The sequence below is a fragment of the Podarcis erhardii genome, assembly GCF_964252035.2.
Source record: "Podarcis erhardii genome assembly, chromosome: Z".
Classification (NCBI taxonomy): Eukaryota; Metazoa; Chordata; class Lepidosauria; order Squamata; family Lacertidae; genus Podarcis; species Podarcis erhardii.
Genome location: NC_138504.1, coordinates 36,834,670 through 36,857,328, shown reverse-complemented (window position 1 = coordinate 36,857,328; position 22,659 = coordinate 36,834,670). Strand labels below are relative to the sequence as shown.

At 43.6% G+C, this 22,659-nt stretch overlaps 2 protein-coding genes and 1 long non-coding RNA gene across 3 annotated transcripts in view; 2 read left to right on the top strand and 1 right to left on the bottom strand.

The window, feature by feature from the left end:
* Nucleotides 1-3,857, top strand: part of CCDC180 (coiled-coil domain containing 180) — a 57,355-nt gene extending 53,498 nt beyond the window's left edge. Inside the window, exons 37-38 of the mRNA XM_081846898.1 lie at nt 1,085-1,223; nt 3,590-3,857. Of these exons, the coding sequence (XP_081703024.1) occupies nt 1,085-1,223; nt 3,590-3,721 (271 nt within the window). The 3' untranslated portion in view covers nt 3,722-3,857. The remainder of the gene's footprint in view (nt 1-1,084; nt 1,224-3,589) is intronic.
* Nucleotides 3,858-6,626: 2,769 nt separating this feature from the next.
* GBGT1 (globoside alpha-1,3-N-acetylgalactosaminyltransferase 1 (FORS blood group)) lies at nt 6,627-14,877 on the top strand (the record flags this gene model as incomplete). The annotated part of the gene is made up of 7 exons (XM_081847211.1): nt 6,627-6,840; nt 9,918-10,051; nt 10,586-10,648; nt 12,224-12,274; nt 12,368-12,403; nt 13,408-13,542; nt 14,193-14,877. Exons 2-7 carry the CDS (start codon nt 9,984-9,986, stop codon nt 14,875-14,877), a joined length of 1,038 nt encoding a protein of 345 aa, XP_081703337.1. The 5' UTR covers nt 6,627-6,840; nt 9,918-9,983.
* LOC309333608 lies at nt 14,766-21,094 on the bottom strand. Its single transcript, XR_014152578.1, has 3 exons — nt 20,789-21,094; nt 16,228-19,276; nt 14,766-14,899 (listed from the first exon to the last, which is right to left on the bottom strand). It is a non-coding gene; the product is annotated as an uncharacterized lncRNA (long non-coding RNA).
* Nucleotides 21,095-22,659: the final 1,565 nt, after the last annotated feature.

Below are 22,659 nucleotides of genomic sequence, written 5' to 3'. Positions count from 1 at the left end.
CAACTTGCAACTTCATCTCCAGAGGGGAGAAGTCATCTTGTCTCTCCAGAGCAATCCTGCCTGCTGCAAAGGATAGCTGGGTCTTCTTGTCTCTCCATGTGTATAGAGAGAAACGCTTGAGTGTTTGTTTTTTGTGGATTTTTCCTTTGTCTAGTCCTCTCCTTTGTCATGTTTGCTAGATCATTTGGTAGATGATTCTGAATGGGTGTTTTCATTTTGTTTCCTGTTGGCTGCTCGGCCTCCCATCTTCTTCATTTCTACTTATTCATTCTCTTCATCTCCACCCACCCCCATCACATATGCTCACCACTATTTCCAGTATCAGGCCCTCCCTTTCAGCCTCTCCTCTTGTCTCTGGGTGTTTACCAAGGTATTGGTGGCTCTTGTGGCGTTCTTAGGAACAAAGGGAATCTGCACCCACCCTTACCTGGATGATATTCTGGTGATATCTCTGGATCTCTGTCATTAGGCCACAGATCTTACTCTCTTCTGGCTGGATCAGCTTGGGTTGGTGGTGAACAAGGAGAAAAGCTGCTTGATTCCCTCCATCACTCACGTCAGGGTGATACTCAACATGCAGTCTTTCAGGAAGGCCCTCACTTAGAAACAGATCCCGCTTCTCACTTCCCTGTTATCTCAGGTGGTCTCTTGCCACAAATCTGCCCTGTGGTTCTTGTGAGCTTTCAGGGCACGGTAAGCATTCAACCTAGTTCTCTGGGTCAGGTTTCACTCCAGGTCACCAGCAACTCCTCCTCCCCTTCCAGGATCATATTCTCCAGAAGAAAAACCCTTTCTCCTCAGGGTTCCTCAGGATATCAAACAGGAACTACTTTGGTGGCTCCACCCCAATCATATTTCAGAGGGTTTCAGTGTGGAAGTGCCCCAAGAAGTGATAAAATAAAATAAAAAATAAAAAACCATCCCCAAATCTGGTCACATTACTAATCTCCTATCTTTATTGAGGGAGGTTATTACACCCTCCCATCCCTGTTCAATTTGGGAGGGTTCTGTGTGTGTTATTTGATTGATTGATTGATTGATTGATTGAATGTTTGTTTGTTTGTTTGTTTGTTCGTTTGTTTAGGACCTGGCCTGGAATCCCAAGAACTACCCTGGTGGGTTTTCCAAACCAGATCATCTGTCGAGAAACCACCTCACTGACTACATCCAAGACCACCCTGGGTCACATGGCAGCAATGGAAAAAAGGGATGCTGTTTATGTGGTAAGGAACTGTGGGGGAAATGCTGTGGCCTCAGCAGCTGATAGGAAAAAGAGTTGCTAATGTGGGGTAGGATTCCACGCAAAAGCATTTCATGAAAGGTCAAAGTTGGAATTATTAATTACTTTTGTTTGTTACTTACTGTAAAAAATGTCTCAAAGTGACTTACAAGTATAAAAGCATGAATACACAATGTAAAAGGAATTTTAAAATATTCAAGGAACATCAGTTAAGTAAATGTGCTACCCTTCAGCCTGGTTCAGAGGCTCCAGCAAAATGCTGCAACTAGAGACTGTTGATTGGGACAGCCTATAGCCAGCACATAACTCTGGTGTTCAAAAGCTTGCACTGCCTGCCCCTTCCAAGTCTCTCTCTGGTGTAATTAAAGAATAACTTCACCATTCTATCCTTGTGTTCCATCCAAGACCAGTTCTCCCAGTTTTGGAGACTATCCACAGAGTATAATATAATACAGTGGTACCTCGGGTTAAGTACTTAATTCGTTCTGGAGGTCCATTCTTAACCTGAAACTGTTCTTAACCTGAAGCACCACTTTAGCTAATGCGGCCTCCTGCTGCCGCCGATAATTATTTATTATTTATACCCCACCCATCTGGCTGGGTTTCCTCAGCCACTCTGGGTGGTTCCCAACAGAATATTAAACAGAATAAAACTTCAAACATTAAAAACTTCCCTAAACAGGGCTGCCTAGGGTTGTCCCCCACTCAGTCCTAATCAGAATTGATGCACTGAAGTTAATGAGCATAACCAAGATCTATTTATTTCAGTTAATGGCTGCACAAAAGAGTAAAGCCGCAAGATAGCAGCTACACACCAGTAAACAGCTTCGATTGGCTAGCTAAGCTAAGTGCGAGAAGCCAATGGATCTCAGACCCTGAGTTAGGAGTTAGGAGTTAGGAACTTCCCCTGCATGTGAAGGCAGGCTGGTGGATTGAGTGGACAAGACCAGTAATGGGTCCAATGGTCAAGAAGGCAGTTTCTGCATGTACTGTAGAGAAAAGTGAGGGGCAGATGAGGCTTGTCAACCTGGGAAGGTTGCTCATCTTGGAGAAGGAAAAGTCTGATCCTAAACATCTGCTGCCTTGCGACTATACAGACAGCAACCAATTTATGTGTGTCTAATTGATGCACGACTGCGCACTCACAGCACAGCAACCTGGAAGTGGTCAGAAAAGGTGGAAGAATGGGGCAGTGGCAGAAGGAGACAGACCAGGCGGGGGTCAGGAATGTAACCCCCGCGCAAATCGGTAGTTGCGTGTACCCATTCGTGAAAAAGGCTTTGGGAATAAATCCCAAGGAAGAATGTGAACCCATTGCTTTGCAGAACATGTTAAGGAGAAGAAAACCCTACACAAATCCAGAGTGAAATCCCTAAGACGGTCAGATGGCGCCTTGTACACCTCCTTGTACACAGCAAAAACAATGCAGGAGGCAGCAGTTATGAGTTACTGGTCTCTGCAGCCACAACAGGTCTGTACCTGTGCGTACAGAAAGATAGATTCCTTCCTTCCTTCCTTTTATTTGCATGTGGCAAGGACATTTCCCAGCCAAAGGAATGCACATGACAAAGAGTTAATTCTTTATTTATTGTCATAGATAACAATAACAGTTGCTTCTACAGCTCTGGAGACCTACGCACACCAGTCTAGCATCTGGGCAGCTATTCCCAGGTCTTGTGCTCAATGGAGCAGTTGCAGCATCTGGAGAACACCCCCCCCCTCTACCAGCTTATGTACCTACCCCTGATGGGCTGTGCACATGTAGCTGGAGACCACACCTGTGTGGAAGCTGCTTTTGCTCTTCCTGCTTCAATTCTCTCCTGGTTCTGGGAGGCAGTGGTGCAGAGGAGGGAGGAGAAGCACCCAACCTTTCACTTTCACCTGGGCTGCCTCTTCCTCCAGCTCTGAAGCTTCCCCTGCCTCTAATTCATGCATCCTGGCTAGTACAGGTCACCACAGACTACTGCCCCCTTCTCCCGAGTCAGGCTCCAGCCCCGCTTCCCCCAGTGCATACTCACTCACCAGTGTCTTGCCTTACTGACCTTGACATCCTGCCACTCTTCAAGCATGCTTAAAACAGATTACAGAATAGCATAACAAAACACCACAATAGCAAACATGACAACATACCAAAAACACATTTCAGTACTATACATATAACAAGACTGCATAAACAACACCCAGCATCCGATAGTAAAAATGGCAAGGGAACCCAACTGTCCTAGAAACACCCCTCCCATGCAGTTTCCCCCACTCCCTCTCCGGTGGCGACTTTCAAGGCTTCCAAAGGCAAATATGGATTTCTTTGGTCCTTATTTTGCATTTTCTGGGGTTGTGTTGCTCACATAGGCATTCAAGGAACTGTTGGAGGTGGAATTTGCCAGGATTAAAAAGGAGAAAACAGCCCTTCTAATGAAGGCCCAGCACTGGACAGACTGGTGGAAGAAGTCAGTGCAGAAGATCAAGCAGCTCTACGCATGAATTTGCCACACTCTTCTGCCTTCACGCGTTCTCATTTCTCTCTGTGTAAGCAATAGACACCTTCACGTGTTCTCATTTCTCCCTCTGTAAGCAATATATCCACCCCCCACACTTGAGTAAATATATTATTTAGCAATCAAGGCGTCCTTGTTTTCTAACACCCTGGGTTAACTGGTGAGGATTTGCAAATGGGAATTTGAATCAAATGTCAATCAGTTGAAACTCTTGACAACACCTCAGAAGGGTTCCCAGAGGAACAAAGAGGCTGCTTTACATCAGCTCAGACTGCATGTCTGGGTCTACTAGGGATGGATGAATCTGTCATTTTCACATTTTTGCAAGCTTAGAATCTAATTCTCTCAGCATCAAAAAAAGAATCATAAAATAAAAATTCCTCTTGAAAACCTGTCAGCATTTTAGTCCATGTTTCTCCGTATATACACATTTGTTAACACAGTTTTGTCGAATATACTCAGGATTCTGTCCAAGTAAGTCTTACTCATAGTAGACCCATTGAAATTAATGGGCCAGAATAATTACTAGAATATATTTTTCTGTGTCATTTTCACCAATATCATAGAATTGCAGAGCTGGAAGAGACCACGAGGATCATCTAGTCCAACCCCCCCTGCAATGCAGGTACAGTGGTGCCCCGCAAGACGAATGCCTCGCAAGACGGAAAACCCGCTAGACGAAAGGGTTTTCCGTTTTGGAGGCGCTTCGCAAAATGAATTTCCTATGGGCTTGCTTTGCAAGACAAATATGTCTTGCGAGTTCCTGTGGGTTTTTTTTCCTCCCCCCCCCCTTATTCTAAGCCGCTAAGCCACTTATCTGCTTATCCGCTAAGCCGATAAGCTGCTAAAAGCCGCTAATAGCGCTAATAGCGCTAAGCCGCTAAGCCGTTTTTTTGCAAGACGAAAAAACCGCTAGACGAAGAGACTCGCGGAACGGATTAATTTCGTCTTGCGAGGCACCACTGTATCTTTTTGCCCAACAATATGAAGTCCTTATGCACACTTTCCCCTGAAATACACATTTTAGTACATGTTATTTGGTTGGAGAAGTGCATTGCAGCATTTGGAAAAGAGTGAATTTGGAAGGAGAGTCAGGTTTCATTTCGTGAGTTGTTTTGGGAAATGTGAATTAAGTGGAAGAGGATTTGTGTTTTTCTGTCGGGGGTTTTTCCGGTTTCATCACCTCTTTCCTGCTCCATGAAAGTACACAGAGTGAAGAGAAAAAGCCTTCATAGGGATGGGCAAATCAATCAGTTTCTCTCAGTTTCTCATTTTTCTAATCTTAAATTCATTTCTCCATATTTCTACATCAGTTTGAAATTATGACTTTAAACCCATGAAAGTTCATAAGCATTCTAGTGCAATTCTTTTCCTAATTCTTTTGTGGAATTTCCCCCAATATGCACAATTTTGCAGAGCAGTTTTCCCTAGTATGCACAATTTTGTGTACAGTATTGGTTTATACATTGTTTCAGAAAGTGCAGATTAGATATGTTGCCCTTTAAATGAGAGCTAGAACCGATTCCCTCCTCATCCACAGTTCATGCTCTGGAATATCTATGACCCTGTTTTTCCAGAGTAAGGTATTGCATAAGGAAATATTGAATAAAAAATAGTTTCATTAAGACTAAAAGAAATTCCTGCTGAACCTGCCTGGCAAGTCCAACTCCATGGGTTTCAGTAATCCCTTTCCCAATATCTCATTCCCATCTCCCTTGATAAGAACAGCCTTTCACAAAGAAACCCTCACCAACTTATAAATTGTCCCTGCAGCAACTCAAGGGCTTTGCTGCTCCCTCCTCCCCTCTGGGGATTTTATATAATTAATTAATCAATCAATCAATCAATTAATTATATAAATATGCATGTACTGTTATGTCATTAAAATGTATCAATACAGTTTACAACAATAAAAACATAAAACCACACAATAAAAGCCAGTGAACTATAGTGGTACCTCGGGTTACATACGCTTCAGGTTACAGACTCCGCTAACCCAGAAATAATACCTCGGGTTAAGAACTTTGCTTCAGGATGAGAACAGAAATTGCGCGGCTGCGACGGCAGCAGCAGCAGGAGGCCCCATTAGCTAAAGAGGTGCTTCAGGTTAAGAACAGTTTCAGGTTAAGAACAGACCTCTGGAACTAATTAAGTACATAACCAGAGGTACCACTGTATTGTGGAAGGATATTTTCTTAGTTGTCTGCGTAGGCCTGGCGAAACAGTTATCAGCAGGCGTTTAAAAGGTGGCACAGAAGGTGCCTGCTAAATCTCTTGACTGGGCCATTGACATCTAAGGCTGGTTTTCTTGTCAAATGAGCCTCACCAGTTAATTCGTGGAACCACCTATGTTCCTGCAGGTGATCTCAGTGACTGAGCTAGGATTTAAGGGTTCAGGTGGTCTCTGAGGTACCATGGACCTAAGTGGTTCAGTGCTTTGTAAATTAACACAGGAACCTTAAACCTGGCTTGGCGGTAAGTGGGCAGCCAATTGTCAATTTTTTTTACGGACCTGGACCTTTTGGGCTGGGCTGAAAATATAGATGCAACAATATATACAGTAGAGAGAAATGAAACGAAAGCAAAAGCAGGAATCTAGGCAAAAGTCACAGCACAAGGGAAGTGGCTGTTTTCACAGAAAGCTCTAAGTGTGGGCAAAATGCATTCCTGGTCAAGAATTAGTCCATTAGTCTCTCACAAGGCATGCCAGGAAAAAGCAGAACTCATAACAGCCTAGCTGCAGGATGAAAAAAGTAGAATGTTTCGCAGGGTAGGTAGGCAAACATTATTTATGGGAAATGACTAATGCATGAAGGGGGAGGCTAATGAATGGGAGGGGGGGAAACTCAAGCCATGTGAGATACTGTATTTCGAAATTTTCCTGCTGGTTCACCATACAACAAAAGGATGTGGTCTGTACCATATCGGCTTCCGGCAAGGAACCAGAGAGGCACCTCTGGCCAAAAATCTGAACACAGGGATCAGAAGAAAGAAGCCTGAATTTTCAGCTGTAAACACACCTTAAATGCTGAGGTCATCTTGACTGCCTTGCTCCAGGGAGCTGCCGCCGAGTTCACAGTCTCTTCGCTGATTTCCTTCTTTCTGGTAAGCAAATCTTTCCCTAGACTTTGGAGTTAGGCCTTGGTATCGGAAATTTTAGGGTCTGAGGCAGGAAAGATAAAATGCTGCAGTGTCCAGCCAACAGGATGAACAGCCAGCAATAATCTTTCTATAACACACGTGCAAACAGAGGGATATAAAAAACGTTGAAAGGCTCCAACAAGGAGGCAGAAAAGCAGACAGCCTTTTCCCTCATTAATACCTATTTTAAATTAAGAGTTCAACAAAATAAAATGGATGGTTAAGTAGTTGCTGCTGTTTAAACTACAAAATAAATATTCCAACTATTTCTAATCAACTTTAAGCACCAGGTTAAGTACTCTAGAGAGGTGTTTCATCATTCCATGGGGTTTTTTTTTAGAAGGGGGTGAGATGAAGTAACTGCTCAGGTCTCTTAAATCTCTGAGCTATGAAGAGGGAGTGGTAAAAGGTGGGAGGTAAAGGTAAAAAGAGGGGATGCAGGAGGCACTGTGGGGTAAACCACCAGGACTCTTAGGCTTACCGATCGGATGATGGAGTGAGCTCCCTTTGATCTGTCCCAGCTTCTGCCAGCCTATCAGTTTGAAAGCATGCCAGTGCAAGTAGACAAATAGGTACTGCTGCGGTGAGAAGGTAAATGGTGTTTCTGTGCGCTCTTGCACTTGTCATGGTGTCCTGTTGCACCCAAAGCTGTTTAGTCCTGCTGAACTTAACCGTCCAGGGGTCCTTTGCCTTTACCTTTTTACGTGGGATAATTTTCCCTTTAAAGCTTCCTCCCATGGCTGCCTTTTAAGCCAAACAGTGGAAATGGCGGTAGAGAGAGGCTTCTCAGTGCTCTCCCCATATGCCCTTTTCCTTGCTGCAAATGCCTCCCTGCAGAGAGCAGCTCAGTAAAAAAAGAAAGCGCGAGGATTTTATGGGCTGCTGTGTGCAAAAATCTATAAAGAGAGATGCAAACACACACAGACAAACCAAATATACACAAGAGTCAGGAAATCTAATCTTGCTTCATATTTTCTCAGAAGTTCCTGAGTGGAACAGGAAGTAAAGCATCACATCTGCACACACAGTTCATTGAGGTGCAGTGTTTATTTCAAAGCTGATACCCACCCTGACTGAAGATTTGGCCTCCATCTAATGCCCTCCAGCAATTTTGTTGCTCAACACACTTTCTACGTTCCCTAGCATGAATATAGCTGCCTCTCCAGAGTTGTAGGCTGGGGCACTCTGGATCCTTCAGCTGGATGAAAGCATGTGGAGAGCGTAGGAAGCTGCTTTATACAGAGCCAGATCGCTGTCCCATGCAGCTCAATATTGCCTACACTGACTGGCAGCAGTTCTTCAGGATTTCTGGCTGGGTTCTCTCCCAGCCCTGCCTGGAGATGCCTTTGGGGATCAAACCTGAAGCCTTCTGCTTGCAAGGCAGATGCTCTACCACTGCGAGTTAGATAACCAACAAGCAGTGAGTAAGAATGATTCCTTGGATTCCTTTTATATTGATCTGGAAGTGGAACTGGGAGAGAGACTTTCCCAACTGTTATAAGAAAAAACTGCTCCTTTTCCCTTGCGGGGTATCCAAGAGCCTTAAGAGTCCTTAAGTGGGTTCCCTATCAGTAGGAGAAAATAACAGAGGCCAACCAGAGTATATTGTGAAGCAAAGCGGCTAGTAGGCCTGATCTTTATTGCAAAAGAAAAGTAGTATTACAATAGGGTCCCCACTCACCACACACAGGAGGGAGGAGAGAACCCAGAACAATGGTGTGCAAGCCCTTATGTAAACTCTTTAAATTGCCCACCCTGTCGCCCAAGACCACCCCCCTAAAACATCATACAGAGATCACAGAAGGAGGTGGTCTACAGCAAAAATCCTGTTTGCCAGGATACCTTATAATGGTCACTGACTTTATTACCAGAGCAGTCTGGCCATTCTTTTGTGATGGTTAATACTTCAGTTTTTTGTTTCCCCCCCGCAAAATGACCCCTGAATTTTTGAATTTTATTGATATTGATGCTGCATTTAAGTTGTATTTTATGCTATTTTTAAGTCACATTTTAATCAATGTTTTATATTTGCTGTTAGCTGCCCTGAGCTCAGTTTTTAAACCGGGAAGGTTTAAAAGGTTTATGTTATTTATTTTTATTTTTATTATTTCTTATTTTTTTATTATTGTTATTACTTTAAAACAGGCTTTGTAAGCAAAAAGAAAATGGAAAGGCTTTCCCCATTTTCCTTCCTTACTGCAGAGGAATATTTGAGGTGTTGTAAATAAAAATATGCCCTTTTCCCTTATGGGGTATCCAAGAGCCCGTATAGAGTCCTTACATAGGTTCCCTATTGGTAGGAGAAAATAACAGAGGCCAACCAGAGAATATTGAGAAGCAAAGCAGCTAGTAAGCTTGATCTTTATTGATCTGTTGCAACAGGGTGCTCCCCTCACACGCAGGAGAGGAAGAGGCCCCCCCCCAATTGCTGTGCAAGGGCTTATAAAGACTTTTGAAATTCCCATCCTGTAGATCAAGACCACCCCCAGAAACATTATGCATTCATCACAGAAGGGGTGTAACCTAAGACCACCCCTCAGATAAGGCGGATCTAAAACAGAACATTTGCATGTTGTTTTCTCCTGTGCTTTGTTTATTTCCTGTCTGGCAGGTTACTTGATTGGATTTCTTGGGGAGCCTGGGCAGTCTTTTGTAATGATAAGGCTCACACCCTTATTCAAACATAGATTAAGACAGGATTTGTGAAGGAAGAGACAATGGGGAGGCTTTTCCATTTTGACCATGCAGAGAAACATTTGCTCAGTTTAGGAATCAAAATGGTTCCAGGTTGGCTTTCCTGTGCTGATCTATGTATGTGTGGTTATGAACGTTGCCATATATCTAAGACCATAAAATTCCTATCACAGAGATCACTGCGAGAGTCAAAATGGCTACAGGATTGCTCTCCTTTACTATTTTAGACACGTGGTTTATATAGTTATGTATGTGTTTGCCTTATACATGTACGAACATTTATTTTATATTTGAGACCTTAGAATTCTTATAACACACCTCTAATGTTACTTTCATTACTTCCCTAGGTGAAACCTACATAAGATCTGGACTTTGGATATCCTTAATTCTTCTTTTGTTCGAGCCCAGGAAACATGAAACATCAGAAACTTATCTTATCTGTCCTTGCACTCACCTTTAGCACCATCTCCTTTTTTATCGGGTGAGTCTCTTTCGCTGAATATCCTGTTCACAGCAGCCACCAACTTGGATGGCTTTAAAGAGGATTAGACAAATTCATGGAGGAGAAAGCTCTCAGTGGCTACTAGCCATGATGCCTATGCTTTACCTCCATGCTTCTGAGTACCAGTTGCTGGAAGCCACAGAATAAATGCTGCCAGCCAATGTATACAACACTGAGCTAGCTGGAACAATGGTCCTCTATGAGGCCGGTTACCATGCTTTGAGGAAAATCGCTTCCTATGCTAAATCCTTATTGTGTCTTGTAAACACAGAACGCAAAAATAATTCTGAATTAAATTCAGTATTTTTCACTTGTAATACTAATCAGTACCTAATCCATTCCCACCATGTAAATATGAGGATTGGAGAAAAGTACAGCCTGCCACCGCCACCATGCCAAGTCCAACAAGACCATTTTATTGTTCATTTCCTTGCAGATGCCCCCATCCTGATAACATTTCTCAAGTCCTGCACAACCTTTATGCCTCTTTTAACTGCTTTTTTTTGTCCCCAGGGTTTTGATTGGGAAAGGACCGACCCACTACCTTCCATATTATCTTCCATGCCCAGATCTCTTGTAAGTACCATAGTGAGATTTGGGGGCTAAACTGCAGAGCCTCAATACTCCATCCAATGCTGTGTGATTAGCCATACAGTGGTGCCCCGCAAGACGAACGCCTCGCAAGACGGAAAACCCGCTAGACGAAAGGGTTTTCTGTTTTGGAGGCGCTTCGCAAAATGAATTTCCCTATGGGCTTGCTTCGCAAGATGAAAATGTCTTGCAAGTTCCTGTGGGGTTTTTTCCCTTCCCCCCCCCTTTTTCTAAGCCTCTAAGCCGCTTATCCGATAAGCCGATAAGCCGCTAAAAGCGCTAATCCGCTAAGCCGTCAATGGGCTTGCTTCGCAAGAGGAAAAAACCGCTAGACGAAGAGACTCGCAGAACGGATTCTTTTCGTCTTGCGAGGCACCACTGTAGTCCCTGCATTCTAGGGCAGAAGTTTTCAACCGTTTTGAGTCCACGGCTTCCTTGACCAACTGCATACTTTCTGTGACACCCCTGTGGGGCTCAGGAGCCCAGTTATGTCACCCCCTGCCTGCAGAGCTGGCAGCCCCTCGCCCCTTTTCGAACACTCTCCCTTGTGGAGTGTTCCTTCAGCCTCCTCTCCTCTCCCCTCTTCTTGGGAGTCCTCCAGGCAGCCGTCTCTGCAGCCTCTGGTCTCTGAGCTTCCTCTGAAAAGAGGTGCCTTCTCACACTGCACCAAAGTGGCCTGGGACTTGTCTGCCCATGCCCATTCCCATTCCCAACAGCAAGGGCTGGTGGACAGGCTGGCTGCGGTCCCTTGCCCATTTGCTTGCTTACTCTGAGGCCACTTCAGCTTCTGGCAACCAGCACCCCCTGGCCAGCCCCAGAGGCACCATTGACTTGGGGAGCTTGTAGCCAGGGCAGCTGCAGCAAACAGCTGTGCAAGGCAGAGATGAGAGGGCATTGAGGGAGGGAGGGAGGGAGGGAGGGAAAGAGGGACAGAGGCCAGTGTTGCCTGTGGCACCCCTGACTATCATTCAAGGCACCCCAGGGTGCCACAGCACACTGGTTGAAAACCACTGCTCTAGGCGATTAGACTAGATTAACTTTGGAGTACCTTGTAGCTCTTCAGTTCTATGTTTTTTGGTTGCAAGAGTGAGGTGTCAAACAAATTGAGCCTGTAGGAGCTTTGAAAATAGGAGGAAATACCACTGTCACAGGCACTGCATAATACTTGTTCTGCGCTTATAAGAAATCAGTATGTTAGTGTGGCAACACCTCTACTTTGCAACTCCCAGCCTATTTATGTCAGGTAGGCATCTTCACTATACACTTTACTGAAAAGTTTTTTGTTCAGACAAATCTATCCTCACAGAACATGTAGGCTTGTGTTTTAAGTATGTTTTTTTAGCCAAACTGTTTTCATAACACTTTGCATCTTTAAAAAAAATAAATCCTGTTTTTAACTTTCCTTTTCTTGACAATTTTAATGTTTGTTTGCTTTTTGCAAATTGCATAGAGGTTTTATTTCCAATTAAGTAATATACACCTTTAAAAAAAAAACATGCACACAAACAAATGAATAAATAAAAGTTAAATTTCCCTTTCTCTCTCTCTTTTTTTGGACAGTGCTTTGAAACTACAGTACAGAGAGGAGAGTTCGCACCAGCTTTTCCCACAGTTAGTTCTCTTCCACTTGCATCTTCCCTAAAATTGCTGCTTCTTTCTTCTGGAGATTTGTTCTAATATATGACTATTTATTATCTTTTTCAGATTCTTTTATCCACAGCCAAAGTCTGTGCAACAGACGTAAGTGCCAGAAAGGACTGGCCCGATTCATATATTCTATTTATTAAAACTTTAAACAAATTTACTTTGTTGTTTTTTTAAAATGCAACAAAGCAGTAGACATTGTACAAAAGTTTCAACGGTGATAAAAATTGAAATAAGACAAAAATTTAAATGTAAATAAGAATGTAAGAAAAGCCCTGCTGGATCAGGCCAATGGCCCATCTTAGTCCAGCATCCTGTTCTCATAGTGGCCAACCACAAAACCCAACAAAAAACCCCAACCAGGATCTGAGCACACAAGCAATCTCACCTCCTGCAGTTTCCAAGAACTCGTATTCAGAAGCCTTTCTTCCTCTTACCATGGAGGCAGAGCAGAGATATTGTTGAGGCTAATAGCCATTGATTGCCTTGCCCTTGATGCATTTGTCCAATCCAAGTTAGTGCCTCCTGTGGAAGTGAGTTCCACAGTTTAACTTGGTGCTGTGTAGTTAAATAAATTCATGAATACTGGTTAATTAAAATAAATTTCTGGCTTCAGAGGCCTGTCTAATTAATACCATTTGAGGTGACCTCTTATAGAAGTCCAGGATGACTTTTCCTGAACTCGCAAGCATGTTCACACTTCTCCGAATTTTTGCAGTGCTGTTCTCCAGCTGAGTAATGTGTAAAGAAAAAATGTTTGTACTAGGACAAAGTGTGCATTTGAAAATGTATATTTTAGTGAATAGAACATACAGAAATTCATTATATTAGGGAAAGTGACTTTGCAAAACTGTGTATGTATATTAGCCATACTGTAATTGCATATGAAAAATGTGTGTGTATCAGGGAAACTTGCAGAAAAATGAAGTTTCCGGAGTACTGTACTTTAAAAAAACAACAACAGATGGAAACATGGGGAACTGAACTTATATTCGGGAAAAATAAGAAACTGAAATTGACAGATCTGATCACCAATAGGATCCTATTTGCTCAATCAACACTTTTGACATTGCATTGCTTTATTTTCCTGGTTTCCTCAGGCGCTCTGATGTGCTCACCGTGACTCCATGGCTGGCCCCCATTGTCTGGGAGGGGACATTCAACCCTGAAATCTTGGACAGCATCTACAAGCCTTTGAACCTTACCATTGGAATGACTGCCTTCGCCGTTGGAAAGTAAGCAGAAAGGGCAGGAGGGGTTGGGAAGGTCTGCACATTTGCCGAAATCTAAAACATGATGTGGGCTGTAGCAACTCTGGTTATAAAAGGCCTTTGTTACGAGTGCCTGGCACAGACCCCTGGGCTTAAGGACATAGGATGAGCCCTCTTGGATCAAGCCTAAAAGGTAACTCTCCTGCAGTTTCCACCAAGTGATATTCAGAAACATTTACTGCCTCCAACAGTGAAGGGAGAGAACAGCCATCAGGATTAATAGAAACAAAATTTTAAAAAATTCCTTCCTGTACAAACTTAGTTGGTCTCTAAGGTGCTACTGGAAGGATTTTTGTTTGTTTGTTTGTTTCGACTACGGCAGACCAACATGGCTACCTACCTGTAACCAGGATTAATAGCTTTGTGGAGCTGCTGCATTTCAGGATGAGTAGCCCTAGGCCACATTGACCCCTGGTCTGATTCTAGCCTACTTTGCTCCCGACTTATGGGACCTTAGGAGCCTCGGAAGCAGCCTTATACCAAATTAGACCATTGATCCATCTCACCCAATACTGCATACACTGACCAGCAGCAGTGCAGCTTGAAAATCTGCTTTTTAAAAACTCTGCCCTGAGCAATTGCTCTTAATATATATATCTTTAATGTTTGCTCAGATACATACGATTTGTGAGCCATTTTTTGGAGTCAGCTGAACAGTACTTCATGGTGGGATACCATGTGAACTACTACATCTTCACAGACAACCCCAAAGACATCTCTGTTGTCCGCCTGCAGCCTGGGAGAACCCTCCACCTCATCCCTATAAAGAAATATGCCCACTGGCAAGAAATCTCCATGCGCAGGATGGAGGTCATAAACCGGTACATCTCAGATACAGCCCACCGAGACGTGGACTATCTCTTCTGCCTGGACATTGACACGTTGTTTCATAACCCATGGGGCCCAGAGACCTTGGGGGAGATGGTGGCCGTGATCCACCCAGGCTACTACAAGGTCTCTCGGACAGCATTCCCATATGAGAGGAGACCTGCTTCCATGGCCTACATCTCTAAGGAAGAAGGAGACTTCTACTATTGCGGGGCGGCCTTTGGAGGCCTGGTCAAGAATGTCTACGAGTTCACCAGGGCTTGCCACATGACCATATTGGCAGACAAGGCCAACAGCATCATGGCAGCTTGGCAAGAGGAGAGTCATCTGAACAGGCACTTCCTTTCCCAGAAGCCTTCAAAGCTCCTCTCTCCAGAGTACCTTTGGGACGACACAAAGTCAAAACCACCTGAGCTGAGACTCATACGGCTCTCATCATTGAGCAAGAATTATAGGGAGGTCAGGGACTGACCCTAGTTGGATCCATCTTGGCCTCACTGTGGGAACTAATTGAAAAAGTTGGTGACAATTGGAAGCTGCAGAGTTTTGAAAGTGTAAAAAACAAGGTGCGAGACTGGTTGCATTATGCTCAAATTCGGGAAATTTTTAAAACAGACAAAAAGGTTGGGTTCCAGGTGGAAAAATCGAAATTAGAGACAGAATTGTTAGAACCTAAAGACAAATTACTCTCAAGAATGTATAACTTGCTGCTTAAATGGAATACACAGGATGAGATAGTCAAATCCGCCATGATAAAGTGGGCACAGGATATTGGACATAACATTATGTTTGATGACTGGGAAAGGTTATGGAACACCGGAATGAAATTCACGGCATGTAGTGCCTTGAAAGAAAATATTATGAAAATGATATACCGGTGGTACATGACCCCAGTCAAGCTTGCTAAGATATATCACCTGTCTGATAATAAGTGTTGGAAGTGTAAAGAGGCGGAAGGGACATTCTTTCACCTCTGGTGGACATGTCCGAAAGTGAAGGCCTTTTGGGAAATGATCTATAATGAGTTTAAAAAGGTACTTAGATATACCTTACCCAAGAAACCGGAGGCCTTCCTTCTGGGCATTGTAGACCAGAATGTGTTAAAGAAGGACAGAACTTTTTTTATGTATGCCACAACAGCAGCAAGAATTCTCATCGCAAAGTGTTGGAAGACACAAGATTTACCCACACTGGAGGAATGGCAGACGCAGTTGATGGACTATATGGAACTGGCTGAAATGACTGGCAGAATCCGAGACTTGGGAGAAGAAACAATGGAAGAGGACTGGAAAAAATTTAAGGACTATTTGCAAAAACATTATAAGTTGTATGAATGTTAAGAAAATGCACTTTTTAGGAAATACTAGCCCCAGCAATTGCAATTAGGTGAAATGAAAACTAAGGCACAAGAAGTTAGAGGTGGAATTGAGAAAAATCTTTATTGCATTATGTTTTAATTAAAATACATAAGATTAGGGTTATAATAATTTCGATCTTGGTAATATGATGAATTGAAAGATACAATAAGTAATGAAATAAGATAATAAACAGCTAAAGATTTCGTATTATGAACATTGGGTTATAAATTTGTGGAAATGGGTAACATGATAAAATGAAAGATACAATAAGTGATGAAATAAGAGAACAAAATGCTGAAGTTTGTACTATAAATAATGCAGATTCGGGAAGATGTGGGGAAGTCCAAAAGATTCTGTAAAAGAAATATGAATTATGAAACTTTTGTATTTTATCTTTTTTCTTTTTCTTATTCTGTAAAACTAATAAAAATATTTAAAAAAAAACACAAAAAAACATCTTGGCCTCACTGTGTATTTCTGGGCAGGGTAGCCCTTGGGATCAAATTATTTGGACCTGCAGATCCATTGCGGAGTTGGCAAAATCAGACACATCCCCCAACCCCTGCCGAGAGTGCCACCCCTTTCTCACAGGCTCTGGACCTGGTGTCCTCCATGGTGACACTACGGCTCTCCCAGTTTGTTTTGGGCCCCACACATCAAGCAGGCTACATGCTGGATTTGATCTTTGGCACAGGCATAGATGTGATCATGTCCCCCTCTATGGAGGTGCCATGGTCTGATCATTATGCTCTGAAAGTCAGGATTGACTTCCCGCCCGCACCCTGCTTAGGTGGTGAGTCGATTTGGACTCGGCGTGGAGGCTGATGGACCCTGATGGATTCTGTCAGGCCTTGCGGGATCCTGCTCCCCCTGGCGACTCATTGACTGAGCTTGTTGAGGGTTGGAATACCCGACGCTTGGCGGCCATAGATGAGATCACAGCTAGGCACCCTCTGCAACCCCACAGAAACCGGGCCCCTTGGTTTACAGAGGAGCTCAGACAGCTAGAGCGAGTATGGCAGAGTACTCGTGACGGAGCCTCAAGAACATCTTATAGGGCGTTTATGAAAACCTATGAGATAGTAGTGAAGACTGCAAACAAGTCTTACTTCTCAGCCTCCATTGTATCCGCTAGCTCTCGCCCTGCGCAACTTTTTAGTATAATTAGGTCTCTAACATCCCTAGAGGGACAGCCAAATTTAAATATGAATCAGGCACATAGCTGTGAGGCATTTGCGAGCTTTTTTGCGGAGAAGGTCCTGTCGCTCCGCCATGACCTCCCTGCCAACTTGGATACAATAACGGAACTGGAGGCACCTTGATTGTCCTCAGGTCCAGTACTGGACCACTTTGACCGGATACTGCCAGCCGATGTGGACAGACTCCTCCAGGCCAGAAAGCCCACCACTTGTCCTCTTGACTTGTGCCCATCCTGGCTGATTTGAGCATGTCCAGACGAGTTGCAGGCCCCCCTGGGTGACATCATCAATTTGTCCCTTGGCACCGCTCTTAAAGAAAACATCATTAGATCCTTTAGATCTCTATTCAATTCCCGCCCAGTTTCGAATCTTCTGTTCCTGGGCAAGGTGATTGAGAGAGCGGTTGCTGAACAGCTTGTTGGATTTCTGAATGAAACATCGGCTTTAGATACATTCCAGTCCAGCTTTTGCTCTGGTCATGGGACCGAGATGGCTCTGGTTGCCCTAACTGATGATCTCTGTAGGCAGCTGGACCGAGGCGGGTCGGGGCTGTTGATTCTCTTAGATCTGTCAGCAGCCTTCAACATGGTTGCTCACAAACTTCTGGACCGCTGCCTCGCCAATGTGGGGATTCAGGGCACAGTCCTTCAGTGGCTGCGCTCGTTCCTTTCTGGACAGAGGGTGGTGCTGGGGGGGTGAGCTGTCGTCGTGCTACTCCTTGGTGTGTGGAGTACCGCAGGGCACAATTCTCTCCCCAATGCTTTTTAACATCTTTATGCGCCCCCTCGCCCAGCTTGTCCAGAGCTTTGGCTTAGGTTGCCATCAGTAGGTGATGACACCCTATCTGTTGGTGGATGGCCACCCCATCCCACTCTTATCTGTTGATTAGACACCATCCCACTTTCAGTACTGTTTGTACCTGCAAAAGATTTGAGGCGGAAAGACTCCAATGTTTCCAGTCAGTACAAGTCAGGTCATTATAATATAACAGATATTGTAAGTCAAAACCACGAAACTGCCAAAGAAAATCAATGCAGAACATTAAATGACTACAGGAAGTATTACATCATAAACAAGATAAGGCACAAAAGAAAGAAATTTTATTGCAAAGAGGAAGGATCAATCCAGCCATCACTGACCCTGTTTTTGCAGAGCTGTCTTTGTTAACACCACTTGTAGCCATGTATTGAATAAAAGGATAGCAATCAATAATAAAACTGTCTTGTATTTGTCCATCCCTGATAGGGTTACCAGGTATGGGGGATCCCAGACCCTGAGATTCCAGGGCACAAACCTGGGACCCAGGAGCAGCTACCTGGGGATATCACAGGAGGGCTGCCCAGTGATGTCAGGAAGCATAACACGTTGCTTTTCTATTGAATTTATATCCCACTTTTTCTCCAGCAAGCTCAGTGTGGTTTTCTCCTACTCCTCCTGCATGATTTTGTCTTCGTGAGGTACTTTTGGCCCACACATGACTGCATAAACAATGTGTGGTTGTTTTTTCCCTATCTGCATTATAGGGTTCTTGCAAAAAGGCTATATGTGGATCCTTTTTGAACAAATAAGTTGCCATTCTGGTGTATTTTATTGGATCTCCCAACCCCTTCACAGTTAAAAGAAATTACTTTAATACCTGTACTTATTTTGGCCATTAAGCAATAGTGTCCTTTGCCAATCTAAGCTGTCCATGTTTTTGCTTTGGTTCTACAAATTAATCTACTTCTGTAAAAAATCTACTTGTATCGCATCTTTGAAAAAAACCTTTGAATTAACCCAGAACCTTGAGAACCCTGGTGTGTGTCCTCTTTTAACAGTAGAGGGCACTCCAGTACTACTATGGGTATAGAGTAAATCATAAAAATCAAACTTATTTTAAACAAGTAAATGATGAGGTACATTAAAGTGGATATTTTCTTGTAAACCTCATGTCCCAACCTCTGGGTACTTTCAAGATATTTATATTTTCAGGTCATTCCAGTTTGATTGCTTTCACTTCTATAGAAAAGGAGCCTTTTCTCTCTTTTTTTAAACAGCATTCTTCAGTTCTGCATTAGTTCCTGCTTATTAAAGAGTGTAGTAACCTTTCTGAAAAATGTGCAATGCTGCCTCTTCATTGTCCTGTTACTCTCTTACATGGTCTTTTGGCTTTGTTGTAGCCCTCTCATCTGGGCTCCTGAGCTGGGTCAACTTCACCAATGGATTCACTATCCAAAAAAATCAATAACCCTAGGCGGACAGACCAGTTCTAGTGGTGTTAATAGTTTTGTGGGTTCCTTGAGGTTGGTGGCTGAGAGTGTTGTTTAGCAGTCACTAAACGAAAGGGGAAAGCCCAATAATATATTATTCTTACATCTTGCAGATAGAGTATTATGTGCCAAAGTTCCCTTCATTTCATCAGTGTCCAAAAAACAAAAAACATCATGATTGGATTATTGTCACAAATTATTATTTCAACCTTTCTCAAAGCCTTTCAAATCTCATTTTTCTTTTTAAAACAGTGGAAGCTCATAACAATACCCTTTGGGGTGCTGTATCCTGCAGACTGGCTGGCAGTACTCTATGCATTCTTCTTCATATTTTCTGGGGACAATTCCAGGCAATGTCTAACAGTTTTAAACCACTGGATTATCAATCCTGTAATATTATCTCCTTCTGCCTCCTTTTTAATCCTGTGTATATTAACCCTTTAGTGACTATTTTCCACTTCTTCAAGCTTACACTTAATACATTTATTTTCCCTAAGCAGCCTCTTAATTTTTGCTTCAAACTTAAATCCACTGCTGCAGAAGCTGTTTCAGCAGTACCCTCCACCTTTTCCATTATTGTATTTACCTTTGCTTCCAAAGAAGCTATTAATTCCTTCTAGGCTTATATGATTTTGGCTTTTAAGGGAAATGCATTATACTTCAAACTATTCCCTGAATGTGGCATCCAAGTATTTTGGTTTTACAGCTGTATTTTCTGCTATTTTAGGAGGCACAGCAGTCATTTTGTCTTCTTCACTTGTTTATAGGGGCCTCACATGAAGCATTGAGCTAAGCTTCCCTGTTTGGGGTGAGTGAAATGCTGCTGTGGACATTCCCTTAGGCAGAGGGAAGAAAATTTATTTTTATTTTAATAAATCCTGTGCCATCAAACAGATTTTAGTTAAAACTGGCACCCAGGGGAGGAAACTGTTCTAAGTGGCCACTTTGGTTTCCGTTCAGCCACACCCATCGTTGCTGTTGCTGTTGTTGTTTACTTTTATTTTTATTTAAAAGCATTTCCTGCACCTGGAAGGGAGTGGGCAAATCTCTGGAGGTCTGGCAACCCTATTCTCTGAGCTTTCTAAAACACAGCTACTCAACATTTCAGAGAGTAATGCTTCAAACTCTTTTTTGTACTATGTACTGTATCTAAATAAATCCCTGCCAGGGAGCATCACCTGTAAGTGATTTCTAACCCAGCAGCCTTAAGAGGAAAAACCAACAGGGCTTTATATAGTAAATCCTGGTTTTCGTTCCCAAATATATATTTTTAAAAGAGCTAAAGAAGGTGCTGATTTTAAACCCAGTCTCAGAAATGACCTGTGTGTGTGTGTGTGTGTGTGTGTGTGTGTGTGTGTGTGTGTGTGTTATAGCTATCAACTGTCCCTTATTTGGCGGGAAACTCCCTTATCCCAGCGCCGTGTCCCGCTGCTGTCCCTTATTGATGATGTCCCTTAAATTTCCTGGGTTTCAAAGGAAGCAGCTCCTCTCTCTTCCTCCCTGCCTGCTTGCCTGCCTGCCGGCCAGGGAGGAGGGAGGCTCCAACTGTGTTGGCCCCCCTCCGGCCTCCTCTCACCAGCCTCAGCCCCCAGGAGCCTGAGGCCCTTCTGCTGCCACCCTCCTCGCGGCCGCCAAACTGAGCGTCTCTGCCTGGGGCCTCCCCTCTGCCCGCCACTCCCACTAGGCCGTACTGTGGCTGCGCCACTGAACGACCCAGATGAGATGGGCAGCCTGGCGTGGCCTATGAATTGCTGAGGAGAGAGAGAGGAGAGCGAGGGCAACCATAGAGAAAGCAGTTCAAAGAGAAGAGGAAGAGGAAGAGGCGGAGGCGCGGGCAGGTGTTCCAAGGGCTAACAATAGAGGGGGAAAGCGGAGGAAAGACCGCAAGCTCTTCTCCCATAGATTTGTAGTGGTAGACTAGCATACATGGTCTGATCTGCGGGTTTACTTCGGGTGCTATTTCCCCCCCCTCCTCCCGCCCCGCCTGGTGGAACTGAGAGCTGCAGATGGAGCACGAGAGAAAAGACACAGAACTGCAGCAGCATCTTCGTAGCTTGGACTTGGTTTTGCGCGAAAAGTGTTTGCTGCTTGTAGTTATTTAATTGCAGTGTTTCATCAGTTGGTGTCTTGAGCAGCAACCTCTGGAAACGAAGGGCTAAAAACCGGCGCTGCTCTCCCAAATTATCTGGTCCCTTTTAACTTTGTATTTCAGCTGGTTGACTAAAATCCCTTATTTTGGCTGCTGATCCCTTATTTTCAAGGCTGCTGGTCCCTTATTTTCACATCTGTAAGTTGACAGCTATGGGTGTGGGTGTGTGTATATATCCTGTTTTTGTTGTGCCTATAGTGCAAGACATAGCTGTCAACCTTCCCTTTTTTGTGGGAAATTCCCTTATTCCAGCGCCATTTCCCGCCCTTTCCCGCTGCTATCCCGGATTGTTAGATATCCCGTAGACTGTCCCTGGGACAGGTGAGGCCACTGATCCCTTATTTTCGAGGCTGCTGATCCTTTATTTTCAAATCTGAAAGTTGACAGCTATGGTGCAAGAGAGCCCCTTCCAGGCCTCGATAATGCATTGCAGAACAACTGAGGCGACATCTGCACTTTACATTTAAAACAGTCATGGCTCTCCCCAAGGAATCTTGGGAAGTGTTGTTTGTTAAAGGTGCCGAGACTTGTTAGGAGACCACCATATTCCATTCATAGAGTCATAATTCCCAGTTACTTTAATAATCAATCCCTCTTCCCAGGGAACTCTGGGAACTATTGTGGCTCTGTGAAGGGAATAGGGGGCTTCCTAAGAACTCAGCAGCATACAACAAACTACACTTTTCAGAATTATTTGAGGGAAGACATCACTGTTTAAAGTGGTACAATGAGAATTTTTTAATGTGGCATTACTCACCAGTATGGAGCACTGGCACCTCTTCTTCTTCTTCTTCTTCTTCTTCTTCTTCTTCTTCTTCTTCTTCTTCTTCTTCTTCTTTTTTGCTGTCCATGGCAGCCATTTTGTGCTGCCACCAATTACACTTTTATCGATATATGAGTACCAGCCCTCACTCTTTTGCCAAATAAAAGCAGCACTGGGTATTATAGTGCTTTAAATGGATAGTGCTGATGGGGCTGCAGTCTAGATAATACCAAGCTATGACTCTGCTATACAGCTGCAAACATAACGTATGAAGTGTGTTTTAAGTGCATTATACAAATGTGGCACTAGGTGGCACTGATGAGCTAATGACAAATTTCATCTATATTTTTAAACTATTTTTCTAAAAAGCATTTTCACAGCGTTTTTTATATCTGTGTAGATTCAGCCTTGGAGACACCAATAAGAATCCTGGGAGCTGTACTTTTTTAAGGATGCTGAGAATTTCCCTGGGAAGAAGGCTTGACTGTTAAATCACTCTGAAAATCGTAGCTCTCTCCGTAGAGTGGGGGGGTAT